General features: G+C 39.4%; 2 protein-coding genes and 1 long non-coding RNA gene across 4 annotated transcripts; 2 read left to right on the plus strand and 1 right to left on the minus strand.

Annotated features, from left to right (window-relative positions):
- Positions 1 to 222: 222 nt before the first annotated feature.
- LOC135797221 (proclotting enzyme) lies at positions 223 to 4,301 on the plus strand. Of its 2 annotated transcripts, none has more exons than XM_065309456.1 (7): positions 223 to 500; positions 2,254 to 2,752; positions 2,815 to 3,098; positions 3,153 to 3,345; positions 3,416 to 3,693; positions 3,742 to 3,881; positions 3,965 to 4,301. In XM_065309456.1, the coding sequence occupies exons 1-7, from the start codon at positions 425 to 427 to the stop codon at positions 4,121 to 4,123; spliced, it is 1,629 nt and encodes a 542-aa protein (XP_065165528.1). In that variant the 5' UTR covers positions 223 to 424; the 3' UTR covers positions 4,124 to 4,301. The 2 variants fall into 2 exon arrangements, with proteins under 2 accessions (XP_065165528.1, XP_065165529.1); XM_065309457.1 differs by lacking the exon at positions 223 to 500 and adding an exon at positions 992 to 1,072.
- A 1,177-nt stretch (positions 4,302 to 5,478) lies between these two features.
- LOC135797222 (homeobox protein Hox-A2-like) lies at positions 5,479 to 25,465 on the plus strand. Its single transcript, XM_065309459.1, has 3 exons — positions 5,479 to 6,165; positions 6,336 to 6,622; positions 23,359 to 25,465. The coding sequence occupies exons 1-3, from the start codon at positions 5,772 to 5,774 to the stop codon at positions 23,746 to 23,748; spliced, it is 1,071 nt and encodes a 356-aa protein (XP_065165531.1). The 5' UTR covers positions 5,479 to 5,771; the 3' UTR covers positions 23,749 to 25,465.
- LOC135797223 (uncharacterized) lies at positions 8,587 to 9,442 on the minus strand. The gene is made up of 3 exons (XR_010549499.1): positions 9,247 to 9,442; positions 8,943 to 9,195; positions 8,587 to 8,864 (listed from the first exon to the last, which is right to left on the minus strand). It is a non-coding gene; the product is annotated as an uncharacterized lncRNA (long non-coding RNA).
- Positions 25,466 to 27,339: the final 1,874 nt, after the last annotated feature.

Here is a 27,339-nt window from a genome sequence, read left to right on the forward strand (position 1 = left end):
CCTATTTCACATGCAACGAATCTGTATTAAATGTTTGGTCGATGAAAGTGATTATTGTGATTATGATGTGAAATGTGTTGGCTTCGATGAGTATGTCTTGATGCAGTCATCGCGCACGGCAGTAACGTTACTTACACGGTTTCGCTGCTTCGTTATTTCGTGGGAGAAATGAAAGAAAGAGTAAGGGCAAACGCTCACTTTCTTCAGACCGTTCATGGACGAATGTGGGTCAGAACCTCGCATCCAAGCGTCGCCACCAAGCAGCCAGCAAACGTCGCGTTGGCCACTTATAATTCAATTCTTGATCGTGTTCTCGATGGTTGGCGCGCGTGTTTAATCACTTGTTTAAAACTTGCACGTGCAAAAGATAAAATAACTATTCGAGTGTATTATAAAGTGCGTCAAGTGCAAGTGTTTGACTTCTATGAAGTTTCTTAACCCGCATCAACTGGTTGACAAGATCAAATTTATAAAAATGCATACATGGATTTTATATTTGGGTGCGTAAATAAACTGAAACTAGTATAAAACTTTATCTTCAATAATTGTTTCAATTGTTTTATTTGCTTCAATTGTATTCTTCTATGTACAATGGTTTAAAATTAAATTGGGGTTTTAATAATTCTAAAAGATTGATAAAAGTCATTATTTGTTGAAAAGTTTGCAAAAATAACGCCATTTTTAGAAATCTTGACTAACGTGGACTTGACAATGTGAGCCGTGTGCTGTTGGATGGTAGTTACCAATTTTCTTCGCGGATTACCGGACGGATGCATAAAAAGTGCGCAATTTCATTGCGAATTAATTACACTCGCCAACTTTCTTGGCCGATCGTGAGAATATTGACGACTGTTGACGGATAACACATCAAATGCAACGTCACTAATTGATATTAATGTGCAAATTTATGATAGCGTTATGTGCAATTCGGTGCGAGACTGGTTAGCATGAATATGGAGCGCAGAACGTCATATTTAGAAATCGCTCATCGATTCGTGAATCGGTCTAATCAATTGTGTACCGTTGCGCGACAATTGTAGACGTTTTTATATAGTGGCCGAATAAAATTTAGGTATGCATTAAATATAAACTTTGCTTTTCAAGTTTCTCTGATATAGAAAATTGCGTGTATACCAACCTTGTTTGTTGTTCACAAAACAATGGATTAAATTCGCATCGGTTAAATACCACTTAGTCATAGAGAAAGTTACGTATCCGTTTTATTACACTCTTGTCTACAAGAGCCTTCATTTAAACAAAATAATGTGATCTTCTTTATCGCAATTTGGACGATGGTCCGCGATGTGCTATTGTCTTGGATTTGATTGTTGTGTGTAATTTTAAATTTGTCGCAAATTTATCAACAAATTATTTACTACTTTATGTAATTTGGAGTATAATTTTAAATTTCACTGCACGAAATTTAATTTTCCGAATTAATGGTTTGTAATGTCATGAGAATTTCATTACTGCAATCTACTTGCTTTTATTAATGTAACCTAAATATGACAAGAAAACTTCTTTAGAATAATATCCTGTTTCTTTATGTAATCACAATACTACTTATTTGTCATGCTTTCGTGTGCAGACGTGATCATAATAACCAGACAGATATTAAATAATTTGGAAATATATCTGTCTTAAGGTTGTTATTAACGTATGAATGTCATTAAATCTGTGTATTACAACGAACAATTTCGGAAATAGTAATCTTACCCAACATCCCAAGAATAGGCATTACACAATTTTCCAAAAACATTTAACATTCAAAATATGTGTGAGATAAAAGCAACCCAAGACCTAAATTACACTGAATTCTTTGCCTTTGTAAAAGAGCGGTTAATCTTATTGTCTAATCTTTGAGTCGAGATTTCTCTCACCGAGAAGAAATTTATTTAGAAAATTTGTCACACGTGTTAATTGAAACCAATAAAATTTCATAACAATTTAGCAATGAGATTCTTATACTCGTACACATTGGAATATTGCGTGGCGATGTTGGGAACTCCGAACACATATTACAAATTACGTCAAGACGGATGTGTACGATAGGTGAAAGTAAAAACTCTACTCGAAATTCCCCGCGGGACACCTTGACACTGTAATATCTATATTCGAGAGTGTATGCGTCATTTTCACTTTCTTCTGCTTTAACTTGGCGAAGGCCTCAGCAAGAAACGTAGAAATCTCTAAAAACTTTTTTAATACGATTATCTTTAGTATATTAGTATATTCTATTCTATGTTCATTTAGGAATAATGAATTTCTGCCTTGTGGCTCAGATTGCGCACGTCCGATGCGACTTCTTATCAGACTTGACGAATTTCGCACCATGGGAGCGCGAACAAGTTAGCGAGCAAAAGCGCTGGATAAGAATTCCGCAGTCTAGAAATGGAGATAAGCGCAATTATCAGCCGCAAGCACCGCTACAGGATTCAAGCGATGAAGGTCGACACTTGCGGCCGGAGACCATTTTTAAGATATCGGAAACCCTCGGCGCGCTCAACACTGTCGGCCGATACTTGGTGAACATGACGCGTGGAGGAAATGATGACCGGGGCCAACAAGCTGAGTTACCCGGTGCCATTTACACAATCAGCAAAAACGTCTTGGGTCGTAATGTGACTGATTCATTTGCACCGTTGGTGCGCGAAGCATTACCACCACTTGCTGGACCATCAGAAGTGCGAACCACAACAACCGAGGCGAGTACTAGCTCTAGAGTATGTACTACTCCGGATGGCCTCCAAGGGTATCGTTTTAAACAATTTTCTATATATTACCCTTGTTACTATGTCCTCCTTTATGTTTTAGATATTGCGATGATTTGAGTGATTGTCCACAGTTGCTTCTTAACCTAAGCAATTTGCGTCAATCCCTCTGCTTCAAAAGCCTTTTCGTACCAGGTGTATGTTGTCCTCGTTCTGGACCCCTTGAAACAACTACACCTGCATATATACCTCCCGCGCTGACGTCAGGACCAGTACAGTACGTACCTCCGGAAGATACAACTGTATCTGCAACACCGGCACCTCCGCCACAAACTGTAACACTAGCGTCGGTCTTAACCCCTGTTGAAAATGTAGTGGATCCTGAAGGTATCTCCAGTCTATTATCTACAATACAAATGAATTCAAATAGTTGAATTACAGACTGTGGTCAACCAGAATACGCCAAATATAGAGTTGTTGGTGGAGAAGATTCCCTTCCAGGTCGATGGCCTTGGATGGCAGCAATTTTCTTACACGGAGCTAGAAGGACCGAGTTCTGGTGCGGAGGAACTCTTATTTCACCTAAACACATCCTGACTGCAGCGCATTGTACGCGCGATTCTCGACAAAGACAGTATAACCATTAATAGCCGAATATAATATTACAGTGTGATTTTGAACTGCGTCCATGCCTATGATTACAGATTTTCTCCACATCAGTTTACTGTACGATTGGGCGACATTGATTTAAAGCGTGACAATGAACCCTCAGCGCCAGTTACCTTCAAGGTGATGGAAATCCGAGCTCACAAAGAATTCAGTCGCATTGGATTTTACAATGACATCGCCATTCTGGTGCTGGACCGACCAGTGCGTAAATCAAAATACGTGATACCCATTTGCCTGCCGGAGGGCAGGACAAAAAAGGAGACGTTTGCAGGACACCGGACAACCGTCGTCGGCTGGGGAACTACCTATTACGGTTTGTACTTGTCGGTTATGTAAACACACAACATTAATTGTTAAGTAGGTGGCAAAGAGAGCACCACACAGCGGGAAGCCCAGCTACCTGTGTGGCGCAACGAGGACTGCAATCAAGCATACTTTCAACCCATTACGTCTAATTTCATATGCGCCGGATACTCGGAGGGTGGTACGGACGCCTGCCAGGTACGCCGCCGCCGCGGATACAACTCTATTAAATGCTGTGAATAAATCAGCGCGCCCGCATTTACACATAATCATCTTTTCAGGGGGATTCCGGCGGGCCGTTAATGATTAATTGGGACACGAGGTGGACCCAGGTTGGCGTTGTGAGCTTCGGAAACAAGTGCGGCGAGCCGGGCTATCCAGGTGTGTACACTCGGGTCACGGAGTACATTGATTGGATCAAGAAAAATACCAGAAATTGAATATAAAACATAGTAAATATCCTGATGGTAAAAATTATTGCGAGGCAGCCAGTATCTTAACATATCAGTGTGGACATATTACTCTTTGTATTGTTTTTAAATGTAATTTCCTCTTTTGTGGTTATTTATCTATTTATTTATCTAACAATTAAATTCAATTCGCATTTTTACTCGACAATGTAAATTCGCATGTGCACATAACGGATAATAGTTATCGTGAACATGTATGTTTTTGCCATCGATTAGATTAATTAAATTATTATTTAAGCTCAAATAATTGTATTTGCATTAAATTGTGATATACCATCGCAAGCGTAATAATTTATCAATGCTTTTTCACGTGAGAGCGATAATAAAAACACAGCGGCAGAAATCTGATCGGGAGTGCGCGCGTCCGTAATTTTTCCCGTTAATTAGTAATTACCATTGGGGCGGCGCACATCGGGTGCATTCGCTACGGCAACATATATTGTTAGTTACATGGGTAAATTTGTAGCTTCCATTATATTCGCACGAGTTGGCAGAAATTTTGTAAATAAATGCGCAGAAAATAGAATCGAAACGAATCGACTGCAAATGCGTCTGATGTGGTCTGTTAATAGCGTTTTAATTAATTGCTTTATGCGGATTGGGTACTGGATTGAGGTGCATTCGGGGGCGTTTGTAGTGAGTGGGTGCGTTTGCCGCCGCTGCCGCCGCCTTGCATCAGAGCTTGGTAACAATGAGTTATTATTGCATCGATAGTGCTTAGACGCATGTTCATGCTCTTACTCACTCACCTCCACCGATGTTCGCCGGGTGCAATAATAACATAATAATATTATGCCGTTCTAGTAAAGGGTGGGAGGAGGGTGGTCTATTTATCCTATGCTCATTATGCGAAGTCACTGTTGTTCCGCAGCGCTTGAAACATTGAGGTCGCAAAGGGCTGATCCCTCAAATAGCGAACAACAATTTTGATCTACCTGTTCTGTTCCATCAGGCTAATAGCTCAAAGAGCCTTAGTGCACAATACTTGGCGACATTTCAATCAATATGAAATCTGCATTAATTCCGATGATCCTGAATTGCAACTTTCACTATTGATTTGGATAATATGATGTCGCGTGGCATTTATGAATTGTCAGCGCTCGGGATGTACGGGAGCAGACTGGAATGGGAACCCCGAAGCGTGCACCAATTCGACAATTGAGGAAAATTGCCGGCGCAAGAGCGCGCCGCTGAGTCCGCACCCCCGCAGCAGTAGACTTTTCCTCCCTCCGAATATTCGTATCAGTTCGCGTGCGTTCGGGCTGCTTTCCTGGCTGCCGCCGGCTTGATCTCTCCCCAAAGTCGCGGCGCGCGCGGCATGTGCGCGGCGCTCGACGCTCACCCGCTCACATTCGGCTCGGTCTTCGAATAATGAAGCGACTAATTGTATCCATCGCCTCGTCGTCGCGCATCGTCGTCGTGCCAGTGTGAGTGTGGAGCGCTTAAAACACCGCGGCGTGCGCGCATATCGCCGGACGAGTGTCATACCGCAATATAGATTACCGGACGTTTCGCGCCGTAATTGCTCCCGATTGTCGGCACTTGGCAAGCGGCTGGGTGAGCGAGTGGTGGTAGTTTAATTGTGCGCAATCCGTCGACTGATGTTGCCTCCACAGAGATGTCCACGGTCTCTGAGAGTGAAACGTTCAGCGCCACCGACCCCAATCAATCGCTAATTGCCGAACGCTTCGCCAGCATTCAAACTTCTGCCAACAACTGCGACTCGGATCGCGAGAGCGAAGGAAGCACGTCGCATTTTTCCGGACGCACCTTATCCTGGCACGAGCATGTGTACCGCAAGTTGAACACGAGACCTACCCCACACTACATAGAGAACATTCTCGGCCTGAGTGATAATTTGTGTGAGCTGGACGACGTTTGCGATATTGAGCGCAACGGCAGCATGACTGTAGTGAGCGATTTCGGCGATGACAGTTTAAAACTTGAGTTAAACGAACCGCTTAATCTATCAATCAAATGTAACAACCGAGTGAGGACAAAAACAGACAAAGGTACGTCATATCAGATATTTGTTTTGTTCGCATAACCTCTTCCTGTTTTGATCCTCGTGTTTTTCCCACACATTAAAATTATATTTTTCTTCTCTGATTGTTTTGCGCAAACAAAATTGAAACTGATATGAAATGCAACTGATATCTATTTTCTGCGCTCGCACGCAAAGAATCGACAAGAAAGACAAGAAAAAGACCGCGCGAATCAATAGACACAAAAACATCATCAGTTCTGACGGCGGCGGCAACAGCAACGACGGTCACCGCTACGGCGACCGTCCTACCTGTGGATGCGGCGACAGAGGACGCCGACGCCAAATCGAAAAAGAAAAAAGCACGGACAACGTTTACCGGCAGGCAAATCTTCGAGCTGGAAAAACAATTTGAAATGAAAAAGTACCTGAGCAGCAGCGAGCGTTCCGAAATGGCAAAGTTATTGAACGTCACCGAAACACAGGTAAGCCATTAGAAAGATTTAATTCTCAAACCGGCACGCGCATTAATAACATAATTAGTGCGGTTTAATAACAGTAAATTTACATATGAAGAAAAATGTTAACACCAGTTTGTTTATCTGAGCGATTATGATTTTTTTATTTTGAAGTGCAATTTTCATACCCACGGTGGTCGCGTATAACAGAACAAATGTTTTCATTTGACGCGCCAATGCTATGGCGGTCGGACAGTTAGAGCGCGACGTTAACGACCATTTTACATAAATAAATTAACAAAAGCGTGGACGTCCGCGTTGACGAGGACGATGCGTACCGAGCACGCTCGTAAAATATAAAGCTCTGCGCTCGCACGCTTTCGAGATATCTGCGGCACTTAGCACAACGGGCTAAACATTTATGCGCACCAAAAGCGCCGACGAGCGATAAAGAAGACACGACAAACGGGGTAAAGACGCTTGAAATGTTCCCGTATTTGTTTCACGCATCATTCAGTTTCACGCTGCTTGCTACATCGCTCCTTTTTCCCGTCGATCTGCTACTCGCCAATCTATTTAAATAATTCGTAGGAACGAAAGTACATGTGCGCACGAAGACTAAATCGATGTACACGCTCGTCGTCATACGACTAAGTAGGTTCGCAGGCAGGCAATTAGTAAAAACACTAGTAACGACGCCGAAAGCGCAGTAATGCCGAAGAGAGATGTTGAAGCGGCAGTTAATTCTGAACGCAAGCAGAAGTGGGCGCAAAGACACAACGTCTGCCGTACCAGCGCCCGCACCTACCCCGCTCGTGGCACGTCGACCGCCTGGATATCTTTAGAGGGATTTAAATGAGAGCACAGCGGTGTGGGAGAGACAGCTGCTGTAGTAACTCATCTTACAGCTCACAATTACTTGATGCAATGCTCCATTCCGGCGGCGTCCTCCCCTTCATAAAGCTTGCATTCTCAGCATGACTACCGCCGCGTTAAAACAGCTACCCCTCTTCCAACTTGGCAACCCTGTCTGCCCCTGTCATTGCTTTGCAGGAATGCTAAATGCCTATCATCATATTTAAAACAGTGTTTATCTATTGCTCGTTTGCTCACTCGTTAATATGAATTATGCGCTCCATGAAATGCGCACAACTGAAAAAATATCACATGTATGCCGCCTGCCTGTCGAGCCGGAGCACGCGTAAAAAGAAGGCGGCCTAAAATAATACAAACACTCCACTCAGCGTGCGCGCAGGCGACGACCATCGCCACTTATTATTACAAGCCGAGCTTAATCGAGTGGATTCGTGACCATTTGTCAACATCATCTCGGATAATTATGTTGACAGATCGTTCATAAATTGACTATTTATAACACGCTGGCGAAGCAAGGCAGGCATAATCGTCGACATTAATTAGTTAGCGCCTGCTGCCGTTTAGCGATTCGCATTGTTTCGTGATTACGCCGGGCTGGCAAATATAAGGAATTCTAAAGGTGGAAAGCGTTTAACGGTTTTCAAAAACGCGCGGATTATTGGAAATCGCATGGATAGTAACTACGCACAAGAAATTGAGTTAATTCTGGAGCTACTAGATGCGGACTAATTAACCCTCGCTCTGCGATAATCGACCCTCAACAATGATCCCTTCTTGCGTATTCTTGCCTTCTTCTTCGTTCTTCGTTCTTCATATATCTATAAAGGTACAGAAATATTTTTTTGGGGAAAATATAAATTTCTCATGAAATTCAATGCGAAATCAAGTTGTTAAATCATTAGTAAATAAAAATACCAGAGGCTTATAGTGCCTGCCACATTACAGAAGGTGACAAGTAAAGGAGCACATGAGATATGGACGTACGAATGAGCGGTAACGAGCCCAATTAAGAGACTCTTACGACGCTGAACAAATGTGTTGTATATCCATGCGGCGCGATTTTTACTCATACGGGAGAGAACATAAAACGCACGCTCAGATGTGTTATGTTTGTGTTATAATTAGGAATCTACAACGCATTAGCTATTAACTTTGATGCACTCCACTTCTGACAGCTCGCACTCTCGAAATAGGTGCCCGGCGAGATGTTACTTTTTGGTGCGTGTACGGATAGAGCGAATGGATGGTTAGGGGGAATTTCACGCGCACATGTTTCCAACTTTCGACTAAATGCTCGTTAACGCGTAAACGTATGGATGTGTGGCGACACCCGGGAGTTGGTCGAGAACCAACGCGATGTGGCGATGCTTGTATACTGACCATACACGATCGTCTGCAATATAATTTACATCATTTATTTATCGCCTTTAATTAAATGGTTATCAATATTTTAAAATGTAGTTGCACTTACTTTGTTCCATCAAAAACGGATATTTGGCTTAATGGTCGCCCATAGTAATTAAAAGCGTTCATATTAGCACGTTGAGCTCGGTTCCAATTCGTTTGTTTGTGCTCCCTTCAATTTTACATAAAATGTGTACTTAGAGGTGCACTTACACGGATTCACAAATGCTTCAACATAAAATAAACGCCGACGGAGATACCGACATTGGCACTTATTTATAAACGCAAGCATGTGGCGATGCACGTCGGCATTCGTCGATCTGCAAGCAATGTATATCAAATGGTATTTTGACTTATCATTAGATTTATACCTTCTTCGTATAATTTGCAATTACTGGCTTCCTGCATTAAGTCTTTCTCATTCGCTATGCTTCCGAATTGAGTTCAATAGAAACGTGCGTACTCGCCATTAAACCTCAACGACTAATTTGTCACACGAAAGAGCTTTTGGCTGGCGAAAGATATAAAATAAAATTCTATACGGTAATCTTCTGACTGCTGCGCCAGCTTCATTCGTATGCATGCGAAACTATTTCAAATACAAAGATGTGCAATGTAAATGAACTGATTTATGATATTTTGATGTATGTGCGTTTGCACGAATTGCCAGGACAGAAATAGTGTTTTGCGTTCTATACATTTTCTGGTAGAGTTGCGCGAATTGTGCCATTTACAATAATAAATCTAACGTTCCATTTTACGATTATTCTTGGTATATTCATCTCAATTACATTTGTATCCATTTTTTAATGTATGAAATGTTTCAGCGTCTTACATATGCGCTTATTTATTTAACAATTTGCCGTAAGCCAAAGTTACGAATTAAAATACTCTCGAGTAATGTGGGCAATAATTCTGGCGATAGTAGACACTTGAAAGTGAACGTGTCAAAATTATGCGATAAAATCACATAAAAACCGCTGTATCCTTCCTGTACTAGCGCTGGCTAATAACACGCATAAGCTGTAGTTGTTTTGTTCATGCGTTTACCTACTGGCTTTGGCGGTGCTGGTGAAGACGTTTATGCATCGGTGTTAGTTACAACACGTCCTCACACCTGGTTTGTATAAAATTAACAAATTGTGCTGACGACATGCGCGGCTTTCATGCAATAAACGACCGCCGCTTAAATTTATTAATTTGTACGTACAAACGCGCCCGCAAAGCGCACGTTTAAGCTTTGCGACTGGAGTGTGCGTCGCCGCGCAAAATAATCGCAATCGTAAACTAGAATTAATGCGCGGCAATAATGCACGTGATGGAAATCATCACAATGTGTTGTTAACGATTACTGGGCGCACTAGAGGCTGATGGTCACAATTCGCGGAATCGAGACGACACTATGCCCCGTTTCATCTTAAAGGAGCAATTATTTACGAGCGTCGCTTTTAGATCAAGCTTAACCACGCGCATTGGCGTCACATTGCACTATGCACATTGTGCATTTACGGAAATGCAAAGAGATACAATTCCAGAATGATCTGCGAACGTGTTTTCTTCCATAATAATGCTAGTGTTCATTTTAAACAATTTTTTAACTCATTCTTTAAATTTGGATCTGTGTAGTTCGTTTGATCTTTTCGTATCATCACTGACAAAAAAGGTCTGAAACCACCTTAGTGAAAAACTGTCTTCATCTTGAAGGTTATCCTTTCTGCGTCCCACATTCATTTCTACCATTTGTCATGAAATAATTAGAAATCATATTAAATACTGCCACAATTTATTGCGTATTATTTAACGTCACTAAAATGTTTTCGCAACGTACGCTGAAATGTTATATAATCGGTATTCATGTTAGTGGTACTGACATATGATATGGATTTCCGCTAGTGTGGTCGGTTTTGCTACGTTTGGCTCACATTATTAGACGAAAGATTATGTTAGTAGCTTGTTAATATTGTGCCCGTGCATATGATGCAATTCAATATGAGTCGAGTGACGTAACCATGCAAGTATGCATGCTCTGTTCATGTACACAACATGGCTGCGACTGTAACCGGGTGTAATAGAAATAATCGAGATTCTTTATCGTGATTCGAGGACACAATCCAAACATTAGATTCGTAGACTTCATCAAATCATTTATTTATTTAGTGCATTAAGTGCATATATTTACAAGGTATAAAATAAATTAATGATAATGTTATTAATTATCTTTACATATTTATAACACTTGGTGTTGGGTCGAGATTTTTTGCTGCAATTAACAAATTACTCGAGTATTCAAATATCCGGTAAGCAAGCAAAAACTAAATACAAAGCAAAACATATATTACATCATAAGCCATTGCTTACCTATACCTTTGTGTAAAACTAGAGCAATTAGGGTGCGCACAAAAGCATCGCGGTGTGCCGTCCGCTATCTTGTTACTTTAAATAAATAATTTCTTTCTGTAGCACGTCCTGACTCGATTAAGGATAATGACGTACAATACGAGGGCTGCATGCTCGCGCCATTAACCGATCGGCGTTTTAAGTGAGACTTTACAATAAGTATTGATCCACACGGAGGCAAGTGGCGTTGATGCGACGGAAGGCGGCCGGGAGATCAAGCGCCTGTCATTCGGAGATTGGCGTTTGATTTGCTGTCAATATCAGATGCGGATGCAATTTAAAATTCGCCCGAATAGTTCTACAAATTCGTCGTTTGTTTATTTATTTTCCTTTGCGCATAACTTTATATTCGATAGTTAAATGTATCGGTAATAACTGTATTGTTATACATTCTGATACCTGACGAGCCAACCTTCTTGTAAACATAATAATTATTTTGAAAATGATTTAATTTTGCACCCAGCTAAAATGAATAGAAAACAGAATGAAATTATTGCAGAATTATATTTTCTATTCCCCCTTTTGGAGTGCGGCTTCAACAGCCGTTTGCTACCATAGCAGCGGTATTATTTTGATCTTAGTTAGGAAATGTTTGCATTAAAATGAAACCTGGATAATGCGCATTCATTTGCTCTCTTGCTCGGTTCACTTGGAACACACCCGAATATATAATAGTCTCGCGCTAAGCTATTACTAATACCCGAGCTAATTTCGTTAATGGTTTACTTATGCATCTCCTCAGTGCGTAGCCTACATAGGCCGACATTAGTTTCAGGAGAACTTCAGAGAGTGCTGGGATTGCTAATTGTTTGTAATGGAGCGCTGTGCGGTAGCCAGCTCTTTAAACTTTTGCTTAGGTTTGTACTCTAGTGTTTAGTACATTATTCCCTGTTTAAATAATAAGCGATTTAAAGAGCACCTAGGCCATGTTCTGGACTGCATTTTTGTCTTGTATTGTTTGGGTTAATGTTGATGTTAAACGTTCGCCAAAAATATGAAGATTGACGCTTTATAAAATTTCATACAAAAATTCATCGCGCCGGGTGCAGTTCAGCAGCTGGAGCTAATCTCATCGTGTTAACTAAACATAACGCACGATATTGGAATGCGGGAGGTGCAATTGTATCGTATAAGTACACGTGGCATCCGTAAGTACATGTGTGGCTGTCTCTTTTGAAATTTCAAGCGTTTAACACATCGACCGGAAGTGCCTAATTACATTTGACACGATGTTTAAGCGCTTTCGCCGCGTGCAGTGAACATTTTAGGAGTTCTAGGAATTTTGAAACGATATCGATATATGTATTCAACTAAACATATGATCTGTAGGCTGTGTTAAAGGTGGATGACTCACATATTCTCTTAAACTATAATGTGGCGGTGAAAAACTCCACCGGGGTGAGTGTTCTTCGACCCAAACAAATTTAGGTGAAAAGTTTGCACCTGTTTTTCAGTCAAAAAAATTTATTGAAAAGTTCTTCGATGCATTTTATTTTAACCCGCTAGGCCCATTGGAAGTGCCATAAATGCGCTTCAAAATTTGGCAATTTTATGAAAATTTGAAAACATGATGTGGAAAACATCCTGTATCTCCTTGACTATTTCATATTATCTGAGTTTTTCCCCGCCATTCTATAGTTTAAGAGTCACACTACACGACGCATGCCTTTTTAACTCGCTAAAAATTTTGGAAGTGCCTTGGCCCTTGAAACAACGGCTTTTTCAAGAAATTTTGTAAACATGCTGTGGAAAACACCCTGTATCTTGCAAACCAACACCCTTTTTTGAGTTTTTCACCGCCATTTTATAGTTTAAAAGACGCTCTACGTAATACATGCCATTTTAGTGCGCTAAACATTCTGGAAGTGCCCTAAAATGTCCTTCAAACATCGCCCTTTTTTGGAAATTTTGAAAACATGCTGTGGAAAACACCCTATATCTCGCAAACTATTACACTTTTCTCGAGTTTTTCACCGCCGTTTTATAGTTCAAGAGACGCTCTACACAATACATGCCATTTTAGTGTGCTGAACATTCTGGAAGTGCCCTAAAATGCCCTTCAAACATCGCCCATTTTGGGAAATTTTGAAAACATGCTGTGGAAAACACCCCGTATCTCGCAAACGATTACACTTTTTTTGAGTTTTTCAACGCCATTTTATAGTTTAAGAGACGCTCTACACAATACATGCCATTTTAGTGTGCTAAACATTCTGGAAGTGCCCTAAAATGCCCTTCAAACATCGCCCTTTTTGGGAAATTTTGAAAACATGCTGTGAAAAACACCCTGTATCTCGCAAACTAATACACTTTTTTGGAGTTTTTCACCGCCATTTTATAGTTTAAGAGACGCTCTACACAATGCAAGCCATTTTAATCCGCTAAACCTTCTGCAAGTGCCCTAAAATGCCCTTCAAACATCGCCCTTTTATGGGAAATTTTGAAAACATCCTGTGGAAAACACCCTGTATCTCGCAAACTATTACACTTTTTGAGTTTTTCACCGCCATTTTATAGCTAATACATGCCATTTTAGTGTGCTAAACATTCTGGAAGTGCCCTAAAATGCCCTTCAAACATCGCCCTTTTTGGGAAATTTTGAAAACATGCTGTGGAAAACACCTATATCTCGCAAACTATTACACTTTTTCCGAGTTTTTCACCGCCACTTTACAGTTTGAGGGACGCTCTACCCAATACATGCCATTTTAGTGTGCTAAACATTCTGGAAGTGCCCTAAAATGCCCTTCAAACATCGCCCTTTTTGGGAAATTTTGAAAACATGCTGTGGAAAACACCCCATATCTCGCAAACTATTACATTTTTTCCGAGTTTTTCACTGCCATTTTATAGTTTAAGAGACGCTCTACACAATACATGCCATTTTAGTTCGCTACACATTTGGGAAGTGCCCTAAAATGCCCTTCAAACATCGCCCTTTTTGGGATATTTTGAAAACATGCTGTGAAAACCACCCTATATCTCGCAAACTATTACACTTTTTCGAGTTTTTCACCGCCACATTACAGTTTGAGGACGCTCTACCCAATACATGCCATTTTAATGTGCTAAACCTTCTGCAAGTGCCCTAAAATGCCCTTCAAAAATTGCTATTTTTTTACGTTTTTTTTAAATTTTTGGGTCGTAAAGCAGGGACAAATTTTTATTTCAACATTCATTATTCTGCAAAACTTGAAATAATTTATAACTTTTTTGTTTGAAGAACAGGGTCGAAGTTTTTAAGTTAAAATATTTTTGGCCGAAGAACAGGGCCGAACTTTTTGTGTTAAAAATTTTTGGCTCGAAGAACAGGGTCGAACTTTGTAAGTTAAAATTTTTTGGTCGAAGAACTTTTTTTTCTGCGAAATCAAATTAAACTTTAAACGCTAATAACTCCTGAACTAAAAGGGCTAGAAGGGAACGGACGGCAGATTCTTGACCCTTGAAGGATTCTCTACAAGGCTATTAAAAGCAGCCCTTTTTTTTCGTCTCAAAACTGAAAAAAGTGCAAAGAGGTACCTCTTATAGGTTTTTTGATTTTTGAAAAAATCAAACTAAGCACGCTATCCTGTAGAGATCCCTTTAAGTATCAAGGGTTTGAAGTCCGTTTTGTTCTAGCCCTTTTAGTTTCCGAGATAATCGCAATTAAAAACTTTAAACGCTAATAACTCGAGAACTAATAGGGCTAGAACAAAACGGACTTCAGGCCCTTAATCCTTAAAGGGTTCTTTACAGGATAGCGTGTTTAGTTTGATTTTTTCAAAAATCGAAAAACCTATAAGAGGTACCTCTTTGCACTTTTTTCAGTTTTGAGGCGAAAAAAAAGGGCTGCTTTTAATAGCCTATCTTGTAGAGAATCCTTCAAGGGTCAAGAATCTGCCGTCCTTTCCTTCCTAGCCCTTTTAGTTCAGGAGTTATTTGCGTTTAAAGTATTATTTTGATTTCGCAGGAAAAAATGTTTTTCGACCAAAAAATTTTAACTTAAAAAGTTCGGCCCTGTTCTTCGGCCGAAAAATTTTAACTGAAAAGTTCGACCCTGTTCTTCGAGCCAAAAATTTTTAACACAAAAAGTTCGGCCCTGCTCTTCGGCCAAAAATATTTTAACTTAAAAAGTTCGACCCTGTTCTTCAGACAAAAAATGTTATAAATTATTTCAAGTTTTGCAGAATAATGAATGTTGAAATAAAAATTTGTCCCTGCTTTACGACCCAAAAATTTAAAAAAACGTAAAAAAATAGCAATTTTTGAAGGGCATTTTAGGGCACTTGCAGAAGGTTTAGCGGATTAAAATGGCTTGCATTGTGTAGAGCGTCTCTTAAACTAAAAAATGGCATTGAAAAACTCCAAAAAAGTGTATTATTTTACGAGATACAGGGTATTTTCCACAGCCTGTTTTCAAAATTTCCAAAAAAGGGCGAGGTTTGAGGGGAATTTTAGGGCACTTCCAGAACGTTTAGCGAACTAAAATGGCATGCATTGTGTAGAGCGCCTCTTAAGCTATAAAATGGCGGTGAAAAACTCAAAAAAAGTGTCTTAGTTTACGAGATACAGGGTGTTTTCCACAGCCTGTTTTCAAAATTTCCAAAAAAGGCCGCTTTTTGAAGGGCATTTTAGGGCACTTGCAGAAGATTTAGCGGATTAAAATGGCTTGCATTGTGTAGAGCGTCTCTTAAACTATAAAATGGCGGTGAAAAACTCCAAAAAAGTGCATTAGTTTGCGAGATACAGGGTGTTTTTCACAGCATGTTTTCAAAATATCCCAACAAGGGCGATGTTTGAAGGGCATTTTAGGGCACTTCCCAAATGTTTAGCGAACTAAAATGGCATGTATTGTGTAGAGCGTCTCTTAAACTATAAAGTGGCCGTGAAAAACTCGGAAAAAGTGTAATAGTTTGCGAGATATAGGGTGTTTTCCACAGCATGTTTTCAAATTTTCCAAAAAAGGGCGATGTTTGAGGGGTATTTTAGGGCACTTCCCGAATGTTTCGCGAACTAAAATGGCATGTATTGTGTAGAGCGTCTCTTAAGCTATAAAATGGCGGTGAAAAACTCAAAAAAAGTGTAATAGTTTGCGAGATACAGGGTGTTTTCCACAGCATGTTTTCAAAATTTCCCAAAAAGGGCGATGTTTGAAGGGCATTTTAGGGCACTTCCAGAATGTTTAGCGCACGAAAATGGCATGTATTGTGTAGAGCGTCTCTTAAACTATAAAATGGCGTTGAAAAACTCAAAAAAAGTGTAATCGTTTGCGAGATACGGGGTGTTTCCACAGCATGTTTTCAAAATTTCCCAAAAAGGGCGATGTTTGAAGGGCATTTTAGGGCACTTCCAGAATGTTTAGCGAACTAAAATGGCATGTATTGTGTAGAGCGCCTCTTAAACTATAAAATGGCGTTGAAAAACTCAAAAAATGTGCATTAATTTGCGTGATACAGGGTGTTTTCCACATCATGTTTTCAAAATTTCCAAACAAGGCCGTTGTTTGAAGAGCATTTTTGAGCACTTTCAGAACGTTGGCGGATTAAAATGGCTTGTGTTGTGTAGAGCGTCTCTTAAACTATAAATTGGCGGTGAAAAACTCCAAAAAAGTGTATTAGTTTGCGAGATACAGGGTGTTTTCCATAGCATGTTTTCAAATTTTCCAAAAAAGGCCGTTGTTTGAAGGGCCTTATAGGGCACTTCCGAAATGGTTCGCGAATTAAAAATGTATTGTGTACACCGTCTCTTAAACTATACAGTGGCGGTGAAAAACTCAAAAAAAGTGTATTAATTTGCGAGATACAGGGTGTTTTCCATAGCATGTTTTCAAATTTTCCAAAAAATGCCGTTGTTTGAGGGTTATTTTCAATTTAATTAAAATTTATTTAGGAACATAGTGTTACCCACTATAAGGAAAAATTTGAAATTCTTATAAAAATCCAATATTGTCTTATTTCTATTTTTAACAGGGGCCCCCAACTTTATCTTAACTTGTGGCCCCTTAATCCCTAAATACGCCCCTGCTCACAATTGCTTTTTAGGAATTTGATTTACTAAATTGAATTAATTTTCTTGAATACGATTAAATTTACATACAATCTAATATCAAAAATAGTTTTTATATTATCCAGCAACAAAAACAATTAAGTTATCATAGAACCCGCATTTGTGTCTTCTAAATGTCCGGGTGGGTTAATCGTTTATCTATAAAGACTGAAAAGTTTTCTGTAAAGTCATGAGACAATTAATAATTTATGAAGCGTTGCTGCTCCTCATACCAACTCATAACCTTGCTGTCGATAAATGTTTTCACTGAGAAAAACATATTCACTGAACGTTAATGAATAGTTTATTGCTATTAAATATGCATCGATAATTGATAATTCTGTAAACCTATCAGGCGTAATTACGTGCGGGGCTCGCAATATAATTTCCCATCTTGTCGAACATATCAGTATATTCATGAGTGTGTGTCCGATGCGCTGGCTTTGAATGGTTAGATAAAGGTAGTCGGGAATTATTGATTGATTGCATAACGTTGGGGGTCGCGTGATGCTCCGACGCGAATATAGGTGGGTGCACATCCGGTTGGCGGAATTGGAGGTGGATTTGTCGCAAGCGTTATGCGCGCCGCGTTCATTATTAACACTCAGCATGGTGAAGCATTTCGACGAGTTTGTCACACAAGCCGATAAGGCACTGGCATTCATTATGATAGACAAATTTCCTTCTTGATGACAACGATATTTATATATTTATTAACACCTACGTGTCTTCAACATTTTGATGGAATAGATACTTTTTTTGTCGCAAACTGTGTCCTTGATGCCATTCCACGCGGATTTTATTTGCCCTCGTAAAAATGTTTCACTCGGTTTTCATCGAGCAAGGGGGAAGAATTGAGCACGCCATAAAAGTTTTCATCGACTATTACACTGGGCGTCGCTCAACAAGGATGTGTACACATCTCCATCGAACATAAATAGTCGTTCTGAATTAGTTGCGATATCAATTAACATTTTAAATTATTAAAAGATTGTTGGAAATCGAATGCAGATCCAATTAATTATCCATATATATTACGCATTCAAATACTCCGATCGTTAGGGTTATTAAGCCATCGCGTTTTAATTGCAACGCAATGTAAAGAAAACGCGCGCGCCAATGAATAAACATCAATCAGTGTAATTAGAGCCTGAACTTGGCGACAATGTATAACGGCGTGTATGCAGATAACGATAATGATTTGTATAGCAGCGTCGGGACGCCGCCGCCACGTGCGCGCAACAAAGAGGTGGCGTGTAATTTATTGAGCGATAAATCGTGCACTCTGGCGGGGAAACGAGTAACTCCCGTTGACACAATACACTCTCGCCGCCTCTAACAGACCACTTAGCTGAATATTGCTCATCATTTATATAGAGCGGAAATATGCCGTGCCATCGGCTCTGCTCCCACTCCCCTTTTAAATTTACACCGACAATTAAGCACGTCGCTTCTACATTTAATTAACTAATCAATTAAAACGACGCGCGTTATTTAATGCGTCGGAGATTTTCCATATTTTGAGCGACTCATATTAGGAATGTTTACAAATTTTTTACTCGCATAAATCCAACGTTTTCGCCAAGCTTGTGCGCGACTAGGATTCGTGTAATTCCGAGTAATGGTAGTCGAAGTAATCTGATGTGATTTAGAGCGACGTGAATGAACACTGGATGGAGCGGATCGCTAATCGGAACTCAAACGGCCATTTCCAGTTGAAACGCTAATCGATGTTCTCGTTAATACATCGCCGAACCTTTACACCCACATCCAAGCCGACACCCTCAAATATACACGTTACACGTACATAAATACATGAAGCGCAACTGTGCGCTCACCCTGCACGAATTTGAGCGAGCGCAGGCCGAGCGCGCTGCGTGGATCCTAATTCAGCCATCCAAGCCAAGCAGCTTGCTTTTGCTTTCCTGGCCCTACTTTGCACGACCCCCGTACTTGTGTCTGTATAACTGAACTGAAGCAAGACACGCAGGATCAGGACGCGCGACACGACACTCAATTGAATTGCTGCTCGCTTCCCCCTTCCTCGCCATTGCAATCGATGCTGTTATGCGGAATGAGTTGCCAGGGAAGCATGCGAGATTAATTGTAAATTGTTATATTTAATGCATTGATTATAATTGTTTGAATCATCAAATGTTTTTCCTTTGAAATGGTGGGGCAATTAAAACGAGTGTGCGCCGTTGCAAATAAACGCACCCCACACCGCATGAACGCTCCTAAATTGCTTTCCTAGTTTTATTGGTTTTCTTGTTGCATACGCGAGAGAAAAAAACGGATTGAACAGGAAAACATTCTAATGACGTTAACAGATTAATCACATTATGACTGAATCATAAAAAAACAAGAGTTTAGAAGAGGAAATTCACGCTCTATTAGATATGCAAACATTATAGGCATGCAATTAATAGCATTTCTTTGCGGTGCGCTATTAAAGCGATTCCCATTAAGCCCAGTCAATTAATTAGTGTGCGCGCGGTATAGAAATTTTATTAACATAATACGTTTAAGCGGCGCGCCGTGTCGAGCGCACACTCGCAGCGTAATTACAGCGCAACTACAGTGCCAACGCGTATTGATCTAATTCTGAAGCGATCCGCACTGACAACCTTCGCAGGAAATCGTTAATGCTAATGATAGCGACATTTGACATCGCAAACACACTGCCATCGATTATTTATTAATAATTAATTAATATTATAATTATCATTAGCATGTGCACCCTCTGTATGGTAATCGTAATGACGATTAATGGATCATCAACCAAATTGACGTACACAAGTCCTGCGTTGGTTGGTGTCTCTAAGTATTTGCATACAACTAGTTTACTAATTTGCTGAACGCTTTTTCTCGTTTTTCGTTTCCAACATGATGTGCAAAACGTTAATTTCCGTTTCGGGGTAAAAATTGCTTCCTCTCAAATGAAAATTCCCCATCGCCACAGGTGGACCAACATACTGACAATGTTGTTTTTTTGGGATACGCGCCACGCTTTAATTAATTCTCTTGCTTTCTCCGCTACTTCGGTAGTTTTTGTGTGGGGCTGTGTGTGTGTATGCAATTTTGAGCGATTGGGTTTTTATGACTATTACTCGTGAATGTTAGCTTGGGGGTACCCCAGGATTTAAAATCGCTACGTAACTTATTTTAGTTTGCAATGTTAATATATTTTAAACCTATTTGTTGCTAATCCGTATCCGTAATACTGGTTTGGGTGAAATTTTTTCACTTTGGATGTTGTGTCCGGCCCTGAAACCCTTCGCCCTTCAAATTATATGAATGTGAAAAGGTTTCCGTGCGCATAAGCAATGAAGTTATAAATCAAATAAAGCTGTATGGAATTTGTAAAAATGTTATTCTAAAATGAGCGATTTCCGGAAAAGCGCTGCGTATTATGCAAACATTTACCCGTAATAATAATGGAGTTTTAACATAATAAAAGGGAGATTCCGATGCGGCGGAGTGTAAATTAATGAGAATGTTTTAGAGGTAATCTAAAGAGGAGACTGTTTATGGACGAGAATGGCTGCCTCTGCCACCGGTAGTACAGCTCGCGCTCAAACCGCTTAGCGTTCGGCTTTTACGTCGCTCTCTCGCTCGGTTCGTCTCCATCCTTTCGACGCCCTCTACCCTCGTTGCGCGCACACAGTTTTGATGTTCAACACCGCTCGGCTCTCGCTCATCACGCTTTGCTTTCCTGTACGCAATCCATGCGCCACGTTGTGTCGCACGAACTCCTTGCTCGCTTATAGAGCTATTCGATTGAATCTCTTCCACTCAGTTCCACTCCCGTTTTGCCCTCACCCCCGCCTCTCTCGCGCCATCAGTGCTGGATGCTGCCTTGCATTCTTTCCACGCGGAAATACCGCTCAATTACGAACGTGTTTATCGAGCTCTTTCTCTTTCGCCCACTTGTTCCCCTCGTATACCACTCGTCGAATTACCCCACGTCCGCGGGGCTCAGGGAACTCGGGATACTCTCGCACGGTAGATACGGTCGTCATCGTGACCCGTATTTCAGAGTCGATGTCTAATGACTGTCATTTAATTCTAGTAACTTTGCATCTTGGAAGAGCTACTTAGGCGACCAACAACAACAAACTACTGAGTTGATGATACATTAAGCAATAACTAATCCCTACTGGTTATTATTGCGCTCAAAATATTATTTGCATTGCCCGGCGCCTCCACATATATTATTATGACGAGATGACGCAATTAATAAAATATCATGAAAATTTATCGTAGCAATTTATGCACACCAAAATTACCCCTATAGAACGCAATCGGCTGAACAAAGCATTGCTCCGTAAAAACATACGAGTGGTGGAATTATGAGTCAACACCGCCGAGGGCATTAGTCAATGATGGAGCAATGGTCCTGGGGCAGGCATTTTTTGTACAAAGTTCGCAGTATTCAGCGTGCAATACGATACGATAATTGTTGATAGCCATCAGGAATGCAATAAAATTATCATCGGCAACAATAATAATATACGAACTGAATGTAGTTTGGTGGTATGATGCAATTTCATTAGTGCGCGGGTGCTCGCATCAAATCGGGACTGGGAATGCAATTGAACGCGCCAAATCACAGTACATAAAGACTGACCGCACCAAACAAACAATCGGTATATTCGCATTACTCCCTCTTCGCAGCATGCAACATATTGATTGAATTAATAGTCTCTGACAATTATTTATCAGTTTGTTATGCAATGAAATTCATAATCCAGGCGACAATTGATTGTTTCGGTAAATGCGTTGAAAAGGTTTGCTTTACGGTTGGTAATGCGGATGCTGCATTCTAATGTAATAGGGTGTGACCCGAATTGACCGCATAGAGGGTGTGGTAGAAATTTAATTACAAAATTGTTGTGTTGGTCTATTAAGTATTATTAATTTTAGTCATTTATTAACTAATTTCTTATTTAATGTTTTATGCAACTGAGAAGACATTGCTTGTATACATCAGTTGGAGCATCCTGTATAAATTCAAACACCCGCACATGCAAACAATACGTGCATGTAACTCAATGCGCCATCAGATGCATGGAAGTTGCCGCTTCAGGCTCATTTGTCTCAAATTCCCAAAACAGCCACTTTATGATTTGCTAATTATTCCACAAAGTAATTAATATTCCACCTACACGCATGCACCTTACCGCATTCATCCGTCCATCAAAGCTACCACCCGCGATTCCTGAGCCATTTGTTCGCGCAACGCCCTCGGCGTGTTTGCTTGATTGCGACACACCAGGAATATAATTGAATCAAAACCGAATTTCGCATCGTCCCACACTGTCTAAAATTCTTATTTTGAGTAGAACAACATCGGTTTTCATATGTATCATTACTACCTACTCTCATCTCGCAATTACGCTTATGCACTCGGTGGATACAAATCATCGGAAAGCTTTTAAAGACTCGCCCGCAATCAATCCAACGCTCTTATTAAATATTTATTGATGTACGTTCAGTTAATTATTGCCGGTAGGAGAACGCGTCCGCGCTCGTTTGACCGCGTTGCGGCACGATTTGCTGCCGCCTCCCTTCCGCCGCCGTGCAGTTAGCGGCGTGATGCCATAATAAAAAGGCAATAAATGCGGGAATTGGACGAGCGCGTGTGTGCGTGCGTGAACAGCAGAAAATTCCGAATTGAAAATTGGGATAACACCGCACCGCCCCGTGTCCTGCGCTGGACCATTTGCAATGATTAAATAACGGAATTAACCCGCAATAAATCGTTTTTAATTTAATATTAAATAAACTGTCCGGTTAATCAAACAAAAATTTCATTATGCATACGAGCTCGATGGTTTATCGCATAAAAACTGCCCAACCAGCGCCGCGCTTGTATTTTCCGATCGAATGTTTTTTTAATTAACTAATGCGGCTTGTTGGATTCATATTAGTTCCAAACATACCTGACAAATTAGTTGCGTTACCATTATTGGCTTTAAATAGCAATGATTAACAAAAATACAACATCTGCAGCACAACCATTATTATTTTCAGTACCTAATCTGACATCTGTGTTTCAGGTGAAGATATGGTTTCAAAATAGGCGGACCAAGTGGAAAAAGATTGATAATCTGACAAACGCCGACGTATCAGACGCCAAAAGTCAGACACCTCCTAAGGAAGGTTCGAAGTCCGGCGACGAATCTTCGACGAAATCGGCAAAGATTGGCTTTAGCAAACAGCAGCAACACCATCTTCAACACAGTTCGCAAAGCTCAAATTCCAGCTTGGAAAGTGACTCCAAGTGCTCCACGGATATGTCGGTCGGCGGTAAAACCTTTACGAATGCCATCCAACAGAATAAGCGACCATCGACGAACAGCCAAGATCAAACACAGTTTCAAGATCAATTAGACACGACTAATGACGTCCTTTTTAACTTATCGTTCTCGGCCAAAGATAAATCTTAAGAAAATGTTCACTTTCATTGTTTCAATTTTTATTTGCTATTGTATTGCGTTTCAATAACAACAAAACATTTTTTATAATTTGATTTGTCATCTATTTGCTGCATTTACCAACTTCCAACCAGATGTGTAGTCTGTGTGAGTGCTTGAAACCGATATGAAATCAGGGGCAGTCACTTGCTAATTGTAGTCGAAGCTTCCTCGTTTTGCTCGCGTTTACGGGCAAAGGATAATGTATAATGCAGTGGTCATCAACTAGATTGCAGCCAAAAGCAGCGGTGCAAGCGAGTTGGACGAACAACACGATAGGGGAGGACGGATAACGCAATAATGAGCGCTTCGCTGAACGTGCAGAGGCCTGCGACGGTATGGCGATTATCGATTTTAAATGACACTCAATCATTCAATAGAAATTTGCCCACGTTATTGAAAACAGATTAAAATTGGAACAGCCTCAAACGCATTGTGCCCCTCTTCTTGCTAGCAGCGCAAATCAACAAGGATTGCCCATAGGTACAGGATTTAATATAAATAGGAATATGATCAACCAACACACATTTAATTACAACCAATGTAACACTACGTTTAAAATTATTAACGAATTACTTGATATTTATTAATTGTGCAATTTTAGATGAGATATTCCTTTTAAATGTTAGTAGAGAATCACATGCAATTCATTATTACAAAAACGCTGAAACCCGTCAATTTGTTAATTAATGTAGGTAATTTTAGTCAGTGCCGATTAAGAATTTTATTATTTCAAAATTTTAAGAATAGTTTAGTAATTTATATTTATGCGTCGATTTGTTAATGAAAACTGGTGAAAACTACAAATTTACCAAATAAATTGATGAACATGTGATTCATATAGATAGTAACACGCAAAATTTTAAATGAACTGAATATGTATACGAACAATAACATTATTTTCATTAACAATTCGGTAAAAATACGGTTTAAATACAGGGTGTTAAGAATGATTAATATTAAATGTCCAAGCAAAATTAATTATTATAGAATTTTATTACCTACGTACATAATTATGTTTTACTATATGAAATAAAAGCTTTGTCTATAGTTTTTTTGTGTAAATCTAAGCTCATGTTGTAAATATTAATTAAAAATCTGTAATTTCTTTGAGTCGTCAAAAGTTAGACTGAATTGTGAATAAGAATTGAAGAATATCTATAAACATATTTTAGTTCTTATTACTAAATTCATATTATCTCTGGAATTTTCACAACTTGCTAGTTTTTCTAGAGATGATATGAACAAGTAAATAGACAAGTGTTATGCAATGAAACTGTAAATACTAATTGTAAGCAAATCTAAGACAAGATATAAAACAAAAAGTCATAGTAAAATTTTATAAATAAAATGGCAAAAATCGAAATTTACAGCTGCATGAATTTAGAGTAATTCTAACTGCACTGTACAGAAATATTTTCAATACAAAAATGTTACATTAATGACAAATATTGGGAAAAATGAATAAGTACAATTTCGTAAAATGCACAAAAGTCTACATAAAAGAGTCGTTTGATATTTAAAGTAGATAAATATTTTTCATAAGATTCGCATAATATCTGGATTAATCTTATAGTTTATAAATTGCTCGTTTAAGAGTAGCTAGTCGTATTTTATAAATCTGAGTATAATAAATTTGTACCACCATTAATTAATGTAATCCATGCGATACAATAAACAGGAAAGTCCATATCTCACTAATATTTATACAGAAATTATTCCTGCTACCAGTTTTCTAGCAACCAGCACGTAGTATCCTGTTGTTGGATGGTAGAAGCAGTGGCCTATAAGATTTCTTTAGCCTGGTGGCGCCATCTGTTGGGAATAATAGTTTACTAATTTTATACTTCCAATAGACCCCGAATGATGCCGCACCACACTCTAAAATCTTGAAATCAATGCACGTTGTAGTTGTAAAACACTTCTCATACTAAATATATCTCCTGTCATAAGCCACCAATAAAAGATATACCGCGGTCTTTCAAGAAAATTCGGCTACAAAATATATAAAATGTTAAAACGACAGTGAGCAGCACTACCATTCACGAACAAATATATCTCGGATTCAGTACTCGCGTAGATAGATTGGTACATTTATGACAGAAGAATAAAATAAATTTGTGTACGCGAACGAAAAACACATCAATAATCGAATATGTCTCTATACGCGGCTATATGAATAAATTCAATGATGGCGATGCAAATTTTGCGTACGCCATTCCGCATCTACCTTGACATCAACGAGCGCGCGCTGATATCGTTTCATCTCGTCGCGGCAACAAATGGATTTGGGAAAATTGATTCGTCAATAATTAAAATATGATGCCTGAATCGGCAGTGTGGCCGCAGCGTGCTCGTAAAAACTGCACAAACTCAAATCACCAAATACGATATATGCCATTCGCCCGCACCCAAAACGCATCCCAAAAATTCCCTGGCTGAAATAATAATAGCATGTCGTGATTTATCCGTTTTCATTGGGAATAATTTAAAGTATTAAATATTGATTTGTTGTTTTTATAAATCAAGCGTAATCAAATTTTCTCTCGCGGCGGTGCGTCGTCAATGCGTTCAATTCACGTCGGGCAAATGGTGCGGGGGAAATTGAAAAATTAATTGAAAAAACACACAACGCACCGCGCCTCTGTTGAAATATCTATAAACGTATAAACTAACTGCTTTGATGCGTGCCAGATGCATTCGTAATAGGTGATATTCAACAGTATTTCATTTATTCATTTATTCCTGTCAATCATTACTTTTATTGTTCCATAAAATATATACGACACACTTTAAACGGTAATAAAATTAATATTCAAAATCTCGTGTAATAACAATAAAGTTGCGAGGTTAAAAATTTTAGAGGTGTTTTATATCCCCTCTGTAAATCAATGCGTATTTTGTTATATTTTCACGTTGATGATGATCACTTTGAAGAGTGAAAAATGAAATAAATACACAGTTTTAGTGATTTTCTGTTAAAGTAGGTGATTGGTTTGCCAAAACAAAAATTGGTAACGGAAATATTAAAATACTTGCACTGAGACTATTAAAAAATATTAAAATTAATTATATTATATCAAGAGAACCTGCATGAAGACGAGCCATCCCAAAACGTTAAAGAGAGGTAATTAAAATAAAATAATAGAAGTAAACATAAGATTTAAGACGCCCGAGAAAAATAAAATCTGATAGATTTATAATAGGTGTTAGATTTTTACGACATCGTTACAAAGTTATTACAGTCAGTGGTATAAGTACCAACACTTTGTCTCGCAGGAGATAGGTCATATTTACAATCATGAGACACCAAACTGCTACGAAAATGTTGCACCAATGGTGTTCATTACAACATGCTTATATTTATATTTAATTTTATGCTGTTTTCATTGCGTAGTCATACCCACGTATTTTTGATGTCTGGAGATGAGCGTTATATGAAAATTTAATGTGCTAATAGCCAAAAAACATATATAGACACCTATACGATTTAATTCAACATCCTGTAGGTACCCGTACATAAATAGATGATTATTTTTGATGTGTTGTTATTTACAATGTGTA

The sequence above is a fragment of the Atheta coriaria genome, unplaced genomic scaffold (assembly GCF_025399875.1).
Source record: "Atheta coriaria isolate IRGN ID8LTWV9N9 unplaced genomic scaffold, Caltech_Dcor_3.1 hic_scaffold_8_pilon, whole genome shotgun sequence".
Classification (NCBI taxonomy): domain Eukaryota; kingdom Metazoa; phylum Arthropoda; class Insecta; order Coleoptera; family Staphylinidae; genus Dalotia; species Dalotia coriaria.

What these genes read in the sequence shown, in the direction of transcription:
- LOC135797221 (XM_065309456.1), top strand. Translation starts at nt 425, where the DNA reads ATGAAGTTTCTTAACCCGCATCAACTGGTTGACAAGATCAAATTTATA. An exon ending in TACATGGATTTTATATTTGG is followed by an intron (nt 501 to 2,253) that starts GTGCGTAAATAA and finishes ATGTTCATTTAG; the next exon opens with GAATAATGAATTTCTGCCTT. An exon ending in GTGGTACGGACGCCTGCCAG is followed by an intron (nt 3,882 to 3,964) that starts GTACGCCGCCGC and finishes TCATCTTTTCAG; the next exon opens with GGGGATTCCGGCGGGCCGTT.
- LOC135797222 (XM_065309459.1), top strand. Translation starts at nt 5,772, where the DNA reads ATGTCCACGGTCTCTGAGAGTGAAACGTTCAGCGCCACCGACCCCAAT. An exon ending in GAGGACAAAAACAGACAAAG is followed by an intron (nt 6,166 to 6,335) that starts GTACGTCATATC and finishes TCGCACGCAAAG; the next exon opens with AATCGACAAGAAAGACAAGA. An exon ending in TGAACGTCACCGAAACACAG is followed by an intron (nt 6,623 to 23,358) that starts GTAAGCCATTAG and finishes TCTGTGTTTCAG; the next exon opens with GTGAAGATATGGTTTCAAAA.